The 15,764-nt window shown below is 46.0% G+C and overlaps 2 protein-coding genes and 1 long non-coding RNA gene across 8 annotated transcripts in view; 2 read left to right on the forward strand and 1 right to left on the reverse strand.

Moving 5' to 3' along the window:
• The window catches only part of pik3r5 (phosphoinositide-3-kinase, regulatory subunit 5), a 52,778-nt gene extending 50,603 nt beyond the window's left edge, over positions 1–2,175 (forward strand). For all 4 annotated transcript variants that reach the window (XM_066663678.1, XM_066663679.1, XM_066663676.1 and 1 more), the window contains exons 18-19: positions 1–19; positions 300–2,175. The exon at positions 1–19 is cut by the window's left edge and continues 97 nt beyond it. In XM_066663678.1, coding sequence (XP_066519775.1) covers positions 1–19; positions 300–447 — 167 coding nt within the window. In that variant the 3' untranslated portion in view covers positions 448–2,175. The remainder of the gene's footprint in view (positions 20–299) is intronic.
• Positions 1–7,355, reverse strand: part of LOC136691235 (uncharacterized) — a 14,111-nt gene extending 6,756 nt beyond the window's left edge. The window contains exons 1-4 of one of the 2 annotated variants that reach the window (XR_010801861.1): positions 7,251–7,355; positions 6,767–6,886; positions 6,469–6,606; positions 3,666–4,451 (exon numbers count right to left, since the gene is read on the reverse strand). This is a non-coding gene — a long non-coding RNA (uncharacterized lncRNA). Of the gene's footprint in view, positions 1–3,665; positions 4,452–6,468; positions 6,607–6,766; positions 6,887–7,250 lie in introns of those variants that run through there. The other variant, XR_010801862.1, reaches the window with a different exon arrangement.
• A 471-nt stretch (positions 7,356–7,826) lies between these two features.
• LOC136690820 (phosphoinositide 3-kinase regulatory subunit 6) overlaps positions 7,827–15,764 on the forward strand; it is a 39,429-nt gene continuing 31,491 nt past the window's right edge. The window contains exon 1 of one of the 2 annotated variants that reach the window (XM_066662855.1): positions 7,827–8,011. The gene's annotated coding sequence lies outside the window, so the exon portion shown is untranslated. Of the gene's footprint in view, positions 8,012–8,573; positions 8,858–15,764 lie in introns of those variants that run through there. The other variant, XM_066662854.1, reaches the window with a different exon arrangement.

Genomic DNA, 15,764 nt, shown 5'->3' on the forward strand with positions numbered 1-15,764 from the left:
TCCTTCAGAGCGTGACTCGGTAATTTAACGATTCTTCTCATCACTCGTCTCTGAGCTTTAAACTGAGTCACAGTTAAACAAACTTCTCTGTGTGAACCGGCTTATCCTCCACAGAGCGGGTTCCCCACGTAACACAGAATCTCTGACACTTCCAAACGTGGGGAAGTGGGGAACCCGCTCTGTGGAGGATAAGCCGGTTCACACAGAGAAATTGGTTTCTAATGTAAAATAATGTACCTGTGATGGATTACTCAGTATGTGTTAACCATTGGTGTGTGTGTGTGTGTGTGTGTTCTCAGGTGTGAAGTGTCGGTGTGTTATAAGCCGGACAGCTCTGTAAACTGGCCGAGATTCAGGAGCCTGTCGACTCAGGTTCAGCCTCTGCAGCCTACGTTCTGCTCTCTGCTCTGCCTCCCCATCGCCACCTTCAGCGGACCACAGCCCTAATCCCCAACCCTGATCCCCTAAACCCCAACCCTGATCCCCTAAACCCCAACCCTGATCCACTAAACCCCAACCCTGATCCCCTAAACCCCAACCCTGATCCACTAAACCCCAACCCTGATCCCCTAAACCCCAACCCTGATCCACTAAACCCCAACCCTGATCCACTAAACCCCAAACCCTGATCCACTAAACCCCAACCCTGATCCACTAAACCCCAACCCTGATCCACTAATCCCCAGCTATAGTCCTAATCCCCAGGTAGTTTTTCAGCTCAGGGTGAAAGCACTTGAACTGCACAGAAGCGGTTTAGACTCTAAACTGCAGAAGATCTTAAGAAGTTTCTGACTAAAGACCAAAGAAGTGGACACTGGTCGATTTTAATCCACTCAGCGGATCCTCTCTGACGCTGAGGTTTATTTTAACGCTCAGGGATCTGTGATCACTCGGAAATCACGTTCTAATCTCACGGCCGTCAGCGAGCGGCAGCCTGTTTGTTTGTTTGTGTTATTGCTGTAAATGATGTGTAAATATGTGTCTGTAGATAATCAGAGTCTGACGTTGTTTGAGAAAAGTTCGTTAGTGAAGCGCTGCACTTCACTTCGCTGTAAACACATGCCACACACGGCAGGACGCTGTGGTTTTATTAAACACAGGCCACGTTCAGCACTCTCTCATAAACTGACTGAGCAAGGGTGAGGTTCACTCACTCACTCATTCATTCATTCATTCATCTTCTGCACGGCTTCATCCTGATCATCCAGAGCCAAATTATTAATAGTGGCCCAAGGCAGAAACACACCCTCCGTCACAGGGAGTGAGTGAGTGAGTGAGTGACTGGGTGAGTGAATGGATGAATGATTGGGTGAGTGAATGAGTGAGTGAGTAAATGAATAAATGACTGGGTGAGTGAATGAATAAATGACTGGGTGAGTGAATGAATAAATGAATGGCTGGGTGAGTGAGTAAATGAATAAATGACTGGGTGAGTGAGTGAATGAATGACTGGGTGAGTGAATGAATGACTGGGTGAGTGTGTGGGTCCATGGGTATGAGTGTGTGGGTGACAGGGTGAGGGTGTGGTGTTTCTGGGTAGGCTCTGGACCCTGATGAATGAATGAATGTGTACAAACAGAGGTAAAAAAGAGAGAATGTGTTGAAAGCTGTGGAATCACGGCTCCTTCTGGATTTAAAAACGGGTTTCATTTCACACATAAAAGCTTTTACTGCAGATTTATGACATCACAGCCCTGGCCCTGTAGCAGTGGGGTTTGAGTGTGTTTATGTTTAGGAACAGGTTGTTTGTGGCTGTTTTCTGTTTTAAATCTTAAGGACTTTTTGGACTAATGCAGGTTTTTAACAGTCAGAATTCCCCTTTAACCCCTGACAGAGGAGCACTGGAGCTCTGACTGTAATCTACACACACACACACCACACACACACACACACCAGGGGGCGCTGTTGTCTCAGTCCTGAGGGGGTAAAGCTCACAGCTTTTAGGAAACAGACTCAAACACTGAGTTTACTCCCAGACACTGAGGTGTGCTGTAATCTGAATATAGAAATGTGTTTATAGAGTTAACACTGCTGTGTGTGTGTATATGTGTGTGTGTGTGTGTGTGTGTGTATGTGTGTGTATATGTATGCGTATGTATGTATGTGTGTTTATGTATGTATGTGTGTATGTGTGTGTGTGTGTGTGTGTGTATGTGTATGTGTGTGTGTATGTATGTATGTGTGTGTATGTGTATGTGTGTGTGTATGTATGTATGTGTGTGTATGTGTATGTGTGTGTGTATGTGTGTATGTGTGTGTGTATGTGTGTGTGTGTATGTGTATGTGTGTGTGTGTATGTGTGTGTGGTTCTCACTCTTCTGGCTGTAAATACGTTGGTGCTGTGGTCTGAGGGAGGTGTAGAGGTAGTAAAGCTCTCTCAGGGGGTCGGTTTTGCTCAGAGAAAGGAGTCAGAACCGTCTCGGGCGGCCCGCTGGACCCTGTACGGTACTCTTCCATCCTTCGGTGCTTTTACTGTGTGTTTGTGTTCCTTAAATTATAACATTTTACTGTATATTACTTGTACTAAGTCCCGATATCTAATAAAGTCTTTACCGTGTTCTTCAGTCTGCGCTCAGTTCTTTAAAGCCACCCCCTTTTCTCCTGTTTTATTTTATTATGAATGTTATCACCACACGAGCAGCTCTGAGGCGTGAAGAACCAAGGAGTCTGAAGTTTGTGAATCGAGCAGCAGGCATCATGCCGTAATCATCAGTGTCTAAAAAGATAATTAACCTCTGATTAAAGTGTTTAAACTCATTAACAAATCTGTGCTGGAGCTGACGGGGTTAATGTCGACTGACGGAGGAGGCACAGTGAGGTCAGTATTTGGCGAGATCTGTGAGTTAACTGTAGACGGATGTGGGTTCACTATTTGGCAAACCTCAGGTCACTGTGGCCCTGTGGCCCTCTGACTCTGTGTGTTATTAAGTGATTATAATAATCATTAGTGAACCCTAGAGCTGTGACAGAGCGGTACCTGCTGCTCTGCCGTGCCGCACTTTAATGTTTATATGAATCTCTGTTTTGGTTCTCGTACCTTTTATGTGTCTTTATATGTGTCATAGACATGTTCTCCTTCGACCTCTGTGGCACAGAAGAGACCACTGACTGTGTGTGAAACAAACTCATTCGATTTTCAGTTTTAAAAGTCCCTGAGTATCATTCACACACACAGAGTCGGTGCCCACTGTGGAGCAGCGCTGGAGCGTCCAGGAAACTGTCGGTGTTATGTTTAGTTTTTGTATAAAGAGCTCCAGAAGCAGACGTTTAGACGCAGAGATCCAGTTACAGCCTTGGATTGGACCTGCTTCTCTGTCCTCAGTGGCCGTGGCTCAGGAATGTGAACGCTCTGGTTTTAATGTGTGAATTATATAAAGAAATCAGCCGTGAGTCAGTGCTCTGGTGTTTCAGAGGCTGGAGCAGGGAGTTTCTCAGGTCACGGAGCAGCTCTGAGTTTCCAAACGAATCCACCTTCACAGCCATAACTCTGCAGAGATGATATTTGCTCACAGAGAAACACCGAGACGTGGCCAGATATACGCACATGGAACAGTGGGTGTTCCCGCCTTGTGCCCAGTGATTCCAGGGAGGCTCCGGACCCACCGCCGCCCTGAACTAGATAAGGGTCACTGACAGTGAATAAATGAATGCAAATGAAGGTATAAAATAGACAGCTCTGAGCTCTGAGAAATAATAAACATATAATAATACGTGAAGAGGGTAATAGTCTTGTTTTGTTCAGAGTTTAGTTCCCGAATGTCTTTAAAACACTTCAAAATTAAATATTTCTTCAAAGATTCTTACAGCCCTCGCTTTAGGCTTAAATTGTGAGATTAAACTGAGAAATCCTGCTTTCTCAGTCTCAGATCCCATTGTGAAAAACAGCTCAAGTCCAGTGGGTCTGAAAGGACGTGGACAGTGACGACACCAGTGTTCTCATTTAAGAAGTGGCTGACAAAGTTTACTGTTTCTCCTGCTGCTCAGATATTTCTCAGGCCAGGATTTTTTAGTCCAGGATTGTCCCCTATGTCTCCTCAAGAGAGGTCTCAGTGACGTCTCATGTTAGGCTCAGTGCTGAGATATAAACACTTCTGTTTATCTGCACCTGGATTAAAGACAGAGCTCCACAGTTTCTCACTGGTGCTCACAACCTGCTCTCCTTTCTCTCTGAGGCTGTTTCTCATGGGCACTCTTTGAGAATTGAGAACTCACTGTGGTTACAGAAGGTCAGAGGTTCATGTGTGTTCAGGTTTATGCTGAGGTCATTTTGGGCTACTTTACTGGTGTGTGTGTGTGTGTGTGTTATGAATGGAACGGGGAAGCAGGTTGTTTTCTAGCAGGAAGTGGCTCAGTATGACTTCTCTCCTGCTCAGCCAACCATGATCAACAGGAAGGAAGATTGCTATCTGTGTTTTCTCCTGAGCTCTTTATAAACTGCGGTAAAAATAAACCTGTGAATGAAGTGATACATAAAGTGATATATGACATTATATATGAAGTGAATATGAAGTGATATATGAAGTGACATCAGCTCTCTGCTTCTCCCTGGCCTCAGTCCAGCTTTAGGCCTGAGCCTGCTGAGAAACAATAAAGAATCTGAGAGTAAACGAGTGCAGAACTGTCACAGAAAACAGGGTTAAAGAGGATTTCTAGGATTGTGGGCAATGGCAGTTCCCTCTGGTTTGTTTACATTCAGAAACTCTGTATCTTTACAGGTGGAGCGGTGTGTGTGAATAAGAAGCGACTGTATCTTTTAAGGTGGAGCGGTGTGTGTGAATAAGAAGCGACTGTATCTTTTAAGGTGTAGCGGTGTGTGTGAGTAAGAAGCGACTGTATCTTTTAATGTGGAGCGGTGTGTGAGAGTAAGAAGTGACTGTATCTTTTACGGTGGAGCGGTGTGTGTGAGTAAGAAGTGACTGTATCTTTTACGGTGGAGCGGTGTGTGTGAGTAAGAAGCGACTGTATCTTTTAAGGTGGAGCGGTGTGTGTGAGTAAGAAGCGACTGTATCTTTTAAGGTGGAGCGGTGTGTGTGAGTAAGAAGCGACTGTATCTTTTAAGGTGGAGCAGTGTGTGTGAGTAGGAAGCGACTGTATCTTTTAAGGTGAAGCGGTGTGTGAGTAAGAAGCAACTGTATCTTTTAAGGTGGAGCGGAGTGTGTGAGTAGGAAGCGACTGTATCTTTTAAGGTGAAGCGGTGTGTGAGTAAGAAGCGACTGTATCTTTTAAGGTGGAGCGGTGTGTGAGTAAGAAGCGACTGTATCTTTTAAGGTGGAGCGGTGTGTGTGAGTAAGAAGCGAATGTATCTTTTAAGGTGGAGCGGTGTGTGTGAGTAAGAAGCGACTGTATCTTTTAAGGTGGAGCAGTGCGTGTGAGTAAAAAGTGACTGTATCTTTTAAGGTGGAGAGGTGTGTGTGAGTAAGAAGTGACTGTATCTTTTAAGGTGGAGCAGTGTGTGTGAGTAGGAAGCGACTGTATCTTTTAAGGTGAAGCGGTGTGTGAGTAAGAAGCAACTGTATCTTTTAAGGTGGAGCGGTGTGTGAGAGTAAGAAGCGACTGTATCTTTTAAGGTGGAGCGGTGTGTGTGAGTAAGAAGCGACTGTGTCTTTTAAGGTGGAGCGGTGCGTGTGAGTAAGAAGTGACTGTATCTTTTAAGGTGGAGCAGTGGGTGTGAGTAAGAAGTGACTGTATCTTTTAAGGTGGAGCGGTGTGTGTGAGTAAGAAGCGACTGTATCTTTTAAGGTGGAGCGGTGTGTGTGAGTAAGAAGCGACTGGAGGAAGCGGGTGTGGATTCCTACCCTCATCCAAATTTACATAGTGCAGTTTCTGCAGTGCTGAGGCCTGAGTAGCAGTGACAGAAGCTCTGTTCTCCCTATTACAGCTCAGTGGAGCATCACAATGATTTTGAAGTCGTATTGGATCCATATTAATTTATGGTGCTTTTCCACTGCATGGCACTCTCTCTACTGAACTCTACAGGCCTCTACTCTCTGTCTGGTTTCTCTGGTTGGTTTTCCACTCCCTCAGCTCCCCACTGAAATGTGTCCGTTGTTGCCTCAAACTCCCGTCTCTAATGTGAACAGTGGGAGCATCCTGTTTCATGTCGTGTTTCTCTACAGAGATTCAAACACACTGTGATATTAGTGATTTTGTGTTTGACAGCCTCTGTGTAGAAGCAGCTGCTTCTGAAAATCTGTGCTCTGTGTTTTCAGACCCACTGTGGGTTAATAGATGTCCCGAGCAGCTTGTGGTTTCTGGACGCTTGCTCCAGTGTTTGTGACGCTCTGAGCTCACTGTGCTCTGGAAGTCGACTGGGAAGAATGACCACATCCCACAGACATGCAGTTAAACCCAGCTCTCAGCATTCAGCACCGCTTTGTTAGCTTTTACACAACGGCCAACACCTCATGGCCTTCAGAGACTCCAGAGCAGAACTGACAACCTCTCTGTGATTAAAATGACTTTACCTACCTTCATACACTTTAAAGAGCCCACATCCCCCTCGTCTCCACAGAGGAACACGGTTCTGGTTCTTAATGAAACGTCTGTGACCTGCTTGGGTCCAAACCGCACAACAGTGAGGAGCGAGGAGCAGGAGCTACACTGAACCTGATACAGACAATGAATGAATTAGAAATGATTTATTATTTTTATATATACATATATAAATGTCTGTAAAAGCTAATGATTTTACATTGCATTGTTAGCAATAGCAAGTTATATTAATAAGACCTAATATTAAATCATTTTTAAATGTTTCTATACGCACAGAAAGGTTCAGTGCAGTTGACGTCGTGTGCTGCGCTGGTCTGAGGCCTGGGGCTGGTTTTGTTATGACTGTGTTGTTAGATCTAGTTCTTGATAAAGCCGTGTGGTTCATAAAGCAGGTCTGAAGCAATGACATATACATACAGACACACACACACACACCACACACACACACCACACATACATACCCACACCTAATCTTATATAAATGTGACCTAATAACAGGGTTATGAAGTGCACTTTTATAATCCACATTAAGAAGATTAAAAACAGCTAAACTTGACCGTCCACATTCCTTCATTTACCCATTCATCCTTCTGTAACACGAGCACCTCATGAATCTGGCATCTCTCACTTGTCCACTCTCACACTCACATCAGCGGCTCAGTGAATCTCATGCTCGATCATTCACCCACACTCACACATTCATAAACTCACTCATTTACATACACACAGTTCACTCACACACTCACTCAATTACTCACAGTGCTATAACTTGTTAGCACGTATTCATATCACCAGTGTTCAATAGAGAGAGAGAGAGAGAAAGAGAGAGAGAGAGAGAGAGAGAAAAGAGTCGACTTCACGCGTTTTGACTCGAGAGAGAAAGAGAGAGAGAGAGGGAGAAATAGAGAGAGAGAGAGAGGGAGAGAGAGAGAGAGAAAAGTCGACTTCACGCGTTTTGACTCGAGTGAGAGAGAGAGAAAGAGAGAGAGAGAGGGAGAAATAGAGAGAGAGAGAGAGGGAGAGAGAGAGAGAGAGAAAAGTCGACTTCACGCGTTTTGACTCGAGTGAGAGAGAGAGAGAGAGAGAGAGAGAGAAAGAGAGAGAGAGAGAGAGAGAAAAGAGTCGACTTCACGCGTTTTGACTCGAGAGAGAGAGAGAAAGAAAGAGAGAGAGAGAAAAGAGTCGACTTTACGCATTTTGACTCGAGAGAGAGAGAAGAGTCGACTCCACGCATTTTGACTCATTGAATTGTTGATCAAACGCTGACACGACTCCGAGGCTGTCAGTGTCGACTCTACTGATTCACAGAGTCGTATATTTTGAATTTTAACGGATTTAACTGTCACCCCTCAACCGTATTTTAAGATTCTTTTTACTACGTTTTATTGAAATAAATCTTTTACATGTTCAGAAACTGATAATATTGAAGCGTAAATGATCACAGAGGTTAAAAAAAAAAGTATGAAATCTTGCTGGGGGTCATTTATTGGAGAACTAAGCATATTAGCTAAACTCAGAGGTAAGTTTTGTAGCCCCCGTTCTTATGTTCCTGAGTGTGTTCAGACTGCAGTTTAAAATAAAAAGCTGTTCTTAATGATGTGCCTGGTAATCTGATAGAGTGTGTTAAAATAAAATGTTTCTCTGTACAATAAACTCATAAACAGTTTCTTCAGGTCCACACTGACAGGACTGACTCAGATGTAGCTAGCCACCGTAGCATAGTTTCTGAAATGCTGAATATCACATGAGGAAATGATTAGAGTCCAGTTGAATTAGCAGCGTTTCTGACCGGTTCTGGTAGTGAGAAGTGTCTTTTCTGGAAGGAGGTAGTGTTACTGGTTTCAGTTCTTGAAAATGAAAATATTCCTTGATTCCAAAAACATTCACAACAATCAGCCATAACATTAACACTGAACACACCGGTCCCTTTGTAGTCCCTCTGTTGCTCTGCATACTTCGTTATCCCCTTTCCCTGCTTTCCTTCTCTTTCTTTCCTGCAGTGACACTGACGTGGTGGTGGTGTGTTAGTGTGTGTTGTGCTGGTGTAGAGTGGATCAGACACAGCAGTGCTGCTGGAGTTTTTAAACCCCTCAGTGTCTGGACCGAGAACAGTCCACCGACCAAAAACATCCACAGCGTCCTGTGGGCCTTTATCCTGTTGAAGATGAACAGATTTTTACAAGTATTTGGAGGTGTTTTACTTTGTTGTTTAGTTTATGACCGACAGGTGATTACTGCATCACGCCCCTGGAACCTTAGCTGTGTCCGAGACAGTGATGAAGGTGTGGGTTGCTGTTCTGTTTTCATCGGTGGGGACTTCCAGAGCAGTGAGATGATGGTATCCTGTTTTCGTTGGCTAATGATGGTATGGTTTATAAATGGAAGACTACAAACACACACACACACACACACACACACACACACACAGATATTCTGGTAGGGTTGGGCTGGCTGTGTACATGCCTTCACCAACACCACCACCCTGAAGAACGCTTTATTCCTCAAGAGTTTCTCATTGACGGCTCAGGAGGCCTAACAGATATCCACCTTAAAGTAACATTAGGTAGGTTTTACCTTAAAATACTAGCTTCAGAATTATTGTGATGCTCCACTGAGCTGTCATTGCTATTCCAGGCTCAGCACTGCAGGAACTGCATTATGTAACCATCCCTCCCCCTTGATTTCAGGACAGTGCTGTAAAAATAATTTACAGGAGCAAAACTAGTATATTTTTAAAAACCTCTTGAAAAATGTCATCAGACATTAGACACTGGACACGTACGAGATGAGAGCTGATATTAGTATGAGACGTTACTGAGATCTCCACTAAAACCCAAAAGGAGACGTGCAGCTGAACAAGTCCCATTTTGATCACGTGTTATAAGCGATGTCTGTAAACGTACGGACGTATAGTGTATTATTAAAAAGTAAATTGAAATTCAGGCAGCTGAAAGAAGCCTTTGTTTGTGTCTGGACGTCAGAACATTTAGTCTGGACCCGTGGGTTTCCTCCCGGACCAAAATTATACCTTTATAATCATGGCTTTCTGGGCCAAAACATTTTTACCCATCCACATGTCTGTGTTAGAGACTTCAGCAGCGTCTTCTGGAAAAAATCAGATCCACTTTATTACAGACACAGTCGTCTATTTACACGCACCGGCCACTTTTTCAGAAACACCCCCCTCTACTGACACTCACTGGCCACTTTATCAGAAACACCCCCCTCTACTGACACTCACTGGCCACTTTATCAGAAACACCCCCCTCTACTGACACTCACTGGCCACTTTATCAGAAACACCCCCCTCTACTGACACTCACTGGCCACTTTATCAGAAACACCCCCCCTCTACTGACACTCACTGGCCACTTTATCAGAAACACCCCCCTCTACTGACACTCACTGGCCACTTTATCAGAAACACCCCCCTCTACTGACACTCACTGGCCACTTTATCAGAAACACCCCCCTCTACTGACACTCACTGGCCACTTTATCAGAAACACCCCCCTCTACTGACACTCACTGGCCACTTTATCAGAAACACCCCCCCCTCTACTGACACTCACTGGCCACTTTATCAGAAACACCCCCCTCTACTGACACTCACTGGCCACTTTATCAGAAACACCCCCCCCTCTACTGACACTCACTGGCCACTTTATCAGAAACACCCCCCTCTACTGACACTCACTGGCCACTTTATCAGAAACACCCCCCTCTACTGACACTCACTGGCCACTTTATCAGAAACACCCCCCCCTCTACTGACACTCACTGGCCACTTTATCAGAAACACCCCCCTCTACTGACACTCACTGGCCACTTTATCAGAAACACCCCCCTCTACTGACACTCACTGGCCACTTTATCAGAAACACCCCACCTCTGCTGACACTCACTGGCCACTTTATCAGAAACACCCCCCTCTACTGACACTCACTGGCCACTTTATCAGAAACACCCCCCTCTACTGACACTCACTGGCCACTTTATCAGAAACACCCCACCTCTACTGACACTCACTGGCCACTTTTTCAGAAACACCCCCCTTCTACTGACACTCACTGGCCACTTTATCAGAAACACCCCCCTTCTACTGACGCTCACTGGCCACTTTATCAGAAACACCCCACTCTACTGACACTCACTGGCCACTTTATCAGAAACACCCCCCTCTACTGACACTCACTGGCCACTTTATCAGAAACACCCCCCTCTACTGACACTCACTGGCCACTTTATCAGAAACACCCCCCTCTACTGACACTCACTGGCCACTTTATCAGAAACACCCCCCTTCTACTGACACTCACTGGCCACTTTATCAGAAACACCCCCCCCTCTACTGACACTCACTGGCCACTGTGTGTGTGTGTGTCTGTATTTGTGTGTCTGTGTGTGTCTATGTTTGTGTGTGTGTGTAGCAGCAGGGTTGCGCTACAGGAGAGTGGTTTCCGATAAAGGGGCTGGGGGGCGTGGAATGATAAAGAGCGGTGGGTAAGTAACTGTTTGCTGAGCAACTGCTTGGAAAATGTTTATCAGCAGTGTTCAGCTTAGTCAGCAAACACACACACACACATACACACACACACACACACACACACACATACACACACACACACACACACACACACATACACACACATAAATACCTAAGTCTCTTACTTCCCTTAAAGTCGTCGCTTCATGTCTCCAGTTCCTCATCGACCCTGACAGCTTCCTCCAGCTTCACTTCTGACTCAGACTTTGAGCAGCTGCTGAGTCTCGGGTCCTGGGTGGGCTCCTCTCCTCGGGTCATTGTCTGTGAGGAGTGTGGTGTATTCCCCATGTGTCTGTGTGGGTTTCCTCCTGGTGACTGTCTGTGAGGAGTGTGGTGTGTTCTCCCTGTGTCTGTGTGGGTTTCCTCCGGGTGACTGTCTGTGAGGAGTGTGGTGTATTCCCCATGTGTCTGTGTGGGTTTCCTCCTGGTGACTGTCTGTGAGGAGTGTGGTGTATTCCCCATGTGTCTGTGGGTTTCTTCCGGGTGACTGACTGTGAGGAGTGTGGTGTGTTCTCTCTGTGTCTGCGTGGGTTTCCTCCGGGTGACTGTCTGTGAGGAATGTGGTGTGTTCTCTCTGTGTCTGCGTGGGTTTCCTCCGGGTGACTGTCTGTGAGGAGTGTGGTGTGTTCTCTCTGTGTCTGCGTGGGTTTCCTCCGGGTGACTGTCTGTGAGGAGTGTGGTGTGTTCTCCCTGTGTCTGCGTAGGTTTCCTCCAGGTGCTGCACTTTCCCCCCACAGTTCTAACACACACATTGGTAGGTGGAATGACTGTGTGAAACTGTCCACTGATGTGTGAGTGTGTAACATTTTAGAATTAATACTTTAATAATACGACATAGAGCACTGAGTCATTCTGTATCTGCAGCGGTTCGCTAGTTAAGCCGGAACGTACAAAGCTGTGGTCACACAGGGATTGTGTCTCCAAATATGACACATGGACTCATGTCCCTGACCGGTGCTGCTGCTCTGTTTCTGCACAGTCTGAGCCAAAATGGCGGCGGTGCTGGGTTTCGGTTTCATAACGGGAGATATTACACAGATATGTCATGCTGATAACTGATTACAACACAGCGAGAGTCACACTGCACCCTGGCGTTCTGTCGAGTTGCGCTCCCTTGCGGAACAGTGCCACCGTAGAGTACTTTTATAAAAACATCCACCTATAAACAGCAGGGGGAATATTTCGATAAGATAAAAGAAGTATGAGCAGGAGCTGTGTACGGCTTTAATGAGGGACAAGTAATTACTGAAAGTAAAGGTAATTACTGTAATAATAAATTGTTTATGTATTTATAATATTTTCCACATTAGATTCTTGTGCAGTTGTGGAACGCTGACGCAAAAAAACAGAACGCTAAGATTAACCAGAGGAAACCAGGTTGATCAGAGCCCCTGTGTGTACAGCCTCAGACCCCGAGTCCCACCACAGCCCACACCCCGCTGTAGACGTTGCGTGTTACTGGAGGCGATGGGGATGTACACGGCTGGGTGTGTGTTTTAAAGTAGGCTAAGCCTGGTTTTTACGCTGATAGATCTTTCATTTTTCTCGACCAGCGGCAGCCAGTGCAGTGAGGTCATATTTATTCATTTCTGTTGGAAAGTCAAGTCCAGCTGATGTAGGTGTGTGTGTGCTGCTGTGTTCGTAAGACCACTCTGACTAATCCCCTCACTGTCTGAGTGTGTGTGTGTGTGACTCAGAGCAGCAGGTGTGTGTGTGTGTGTGTGTGAGAAAGAGAGAGCAGCTGCACTGAGAGAGCGAGAGCTGTGACTAAACCAGAGAAAGGATCTAAAACTGACCCTAAAACTAAAATGAAAAGTAAATAATTAAAGGCAGACCGTCTCAGCCACTAAACTACGATAAAGGTAAACTCTCGTGTCTTCTCCTCTTTTCTCCATTCTTTCTCCTTCATTCTCAGACGACTCTGCTCGTGTCTGTCCTCGACTCTCTCAACTGTCGGTTTCTCTAAGTCAAGGAGGTCTTATATAATCTGTATTATTACAGCACAAGTGTCACCAAGCTATAGGCCAAATGTGGGCCAGAGAGGTTTAACACCCCCTGCACTAGTCTGTGGAACAGTGGAACTGTGTTCTCTGGAGTGATGGAGTTCCTCCGGTGTGTGGAACAGTGGAACTGTGTTCTCTGGAGTGATGGGGTTCCTCTGGTCTGTGGAACAGTGGAACTGTGTTCTCTGGAGTGATGGAGTTCCTCCGGTGTGTGGAACAGTGGAACTGTGTTCTCTGGAGTGATGGGGTTCCTCTGGTGTGTGGAACTGTGTTCTCTGGAGTGATGGGGTTCCTCTGGTGTGTGGAACAGTGGAACTGTGTTCTCTGGAGTGATGGGGTTCCTCTGGTGTGTGGAACTGTGTTCTCTGGAGTGATGGGGTTCCTCTGGTGTGTGGAACAGTGGAACTGTGTTCTCTGGAGTGATGGGGTTCCTCTGGTGTGTGGAACAGTGGAACTGTGTTCTCTGGAGTGATGGAGTTCCTCTGGTGTGTGGAACTGTGTTCTTTGGAGTGATGGGGTTCCTCTGGTGTGTGGAACAGTGGAACTGTGTTCTCTGGAGTGATGGAGTTCCTCTGGTGTGTGGAACAGTGGAACTGTGTTCTCTGGAGTGATGGGGTTCCTCTGGTGTGTGGAACAGTGGAACTGTGTTCTCTGGAGTGATGGGGTTCCTCTGGTGTGTGGAACAGTGGAACTGTGTTCTCTGGATTGATGGGGTTCCTCTGGTGTGTGGAACAGTGGAACTGTGTTCTCTGGAGTGACGGGGTTCTTCTGGTGTGTGGAACAGTGGAACTGTGTTCTCTGGAGTGATGGGGTTCCTCTGGTGTGTGGAACAGTGGAACTGTGTTCTCTGGAGTGATGGGGTTCCTCTGGTGTGTGGAACAGTGGAACTGTGTTCTCTGGAGTGACGGGGTTCTTCTGGTGTGTGGAACAGTGGAACTGTGTTCTCTGGAGTGATGGGGTTCCTCTGGTGTGTGGAACAGTGGAACTGTGTTCTCTGGAGTGATGGGGTTCCTCTGGTGTGTGGAACAGTGGAACTGTGTTCTCTGGAGTGATTTATAGTGCCCTTATATGGGCATGATGTGCCCTACAGGATGCATCACAACTTTAGAAGTGAACGTAGACCCTCGCTGCTCTGACTGCTCCACGGTTCATTCTGAATAAGTTCTGACCACTCCAAACACAGCACCCCAACAGGACAGAACATCTTGAGCATCATTTCTACAGTGATAGGAGACACAGAGCACTTGTAGCCCTTTTCTCCCGTAAGGAACCAGTTCAGTTCCTGTTTTTGAACCTAGTTTGGAGCTTTTTCACCAGCATAAACAGGTTCCTGAATCTGAAAAGTTAATTCTCAGCTGTACTCAAAAAACAGCAGGAACCCTGACGGCGTCCGCGGGCTAATGGAGATAAAGAAGCTCCAGAAAGAGCTCAGAGCCTGAAATAAAGCGTTATGGTGCAGTGGAGTTGGAGAGTGTTATAAAAATAAATAAAAGGAAATAAAACAGGAAGTGTGTGTTTCTGGGGCTGAGTTCAGCGCCACTCCAGGAGCATCGCCTACTTTTCTCCACTGTTCTCCCTCTGTTCTCACTGGCAGCCATATCCCGCACCCAGGGAGCGTTTCGGGGTTCAGTGCCTTGCTCATGGTTCCCTCTCTCTTCTCTGTCTGTTCACGCTGTTTTCTCTGTTCTTTCTCTTCTCTCTCTGTTCTTTCTGTTCTGGATCACAGCAGATGACTCAGAACTCCACGTGTGTATCATACCTCACTTATCTGACCGCGCTGTAAACAGTGGATTAACCATGACTCTGTCCTGACTCCCTCCATTTATCTCTGGCTCTGGAGCTGAATTCAGACACAATTCAGAGCTCTGATTCTGCTATGAATTATTTCACCCTGCACAGTGTGAACGTACATGCGCCGGGACTCCTCTATCACCACAGTTACACCAGGAGAAACAGCAAATGGTGCCTGTCCAGTTACATGCCCCTCTGGTCTGACCACTAGGGGGCCTGCAGGAGGCAGGCTAAAAAAGGTATTAGTTTGGGTACTAGTATCTTCAAGGTATTGTTTTTGAAATCTGCAAAATGATAGTCGTACTGCACACTGTTATTGATTGTGTGTGTGTGTGTGTGTGTGTGTGTGTGTGTGTGTGTGTGTGTGTGCGTGTGTGTGTGTGTGCAGTTGCTATGCATGAGTGTTTGGAGACTGTGGCTTTTTTTTAAGCTGAAGCTAAATATAACTCAGCCGACTGTTCCGCCTACACATTCAGAGAGAGAGACACAGGATATACATCAGATCCTGTCCACCACTCTCTCTCTCTCTCTCTCTCTCTCTCTCTCTCTCTCTCTTTTCTCTCTTGCTATTTCTCCCTCTCACTTCCTATCTCTTTCAAACACTCTCCCTCATTCACTCTTTCTGTCCCTTTTTCTCTCTGTCCCTCTTGCTCTCTCTCTCAAACTGTCTCTCTCTTTCTCTCTCTCTCTTACACACACACACACACACACACACTCTTATACTCGCTCTCATATATACTGTCTCTCTCTCTCTCTGTGTGTGTCTCTCTCTCTCTCTCTCTCACACACACACACACACAATCTCATACTCTCTCTCATATATACTGTCTCTCTCTGTGTCTCTCTCTCTCTCTCCCTCTGTGTCTCTCTCTCATATACACTCTCTAATATCTACTCTCTCTCTCTCTCTGTCTCATATATACTCTCTCTCA

Source organism: Hoplias malabaricus, chromosome 3, assembly GCF_029633855.1.
Source record: "Hoplias malabaricus isolate fHopMal1 chromosome 3, fHopMal1.hap1, whole genome shotgun sequence".
Lineage (NCBI taxonomy): Eukaryota > Metazoa > Chordata > Actinopteri > Characiformes > Erythrinidae > Hoplias > Hoplias malabaricus.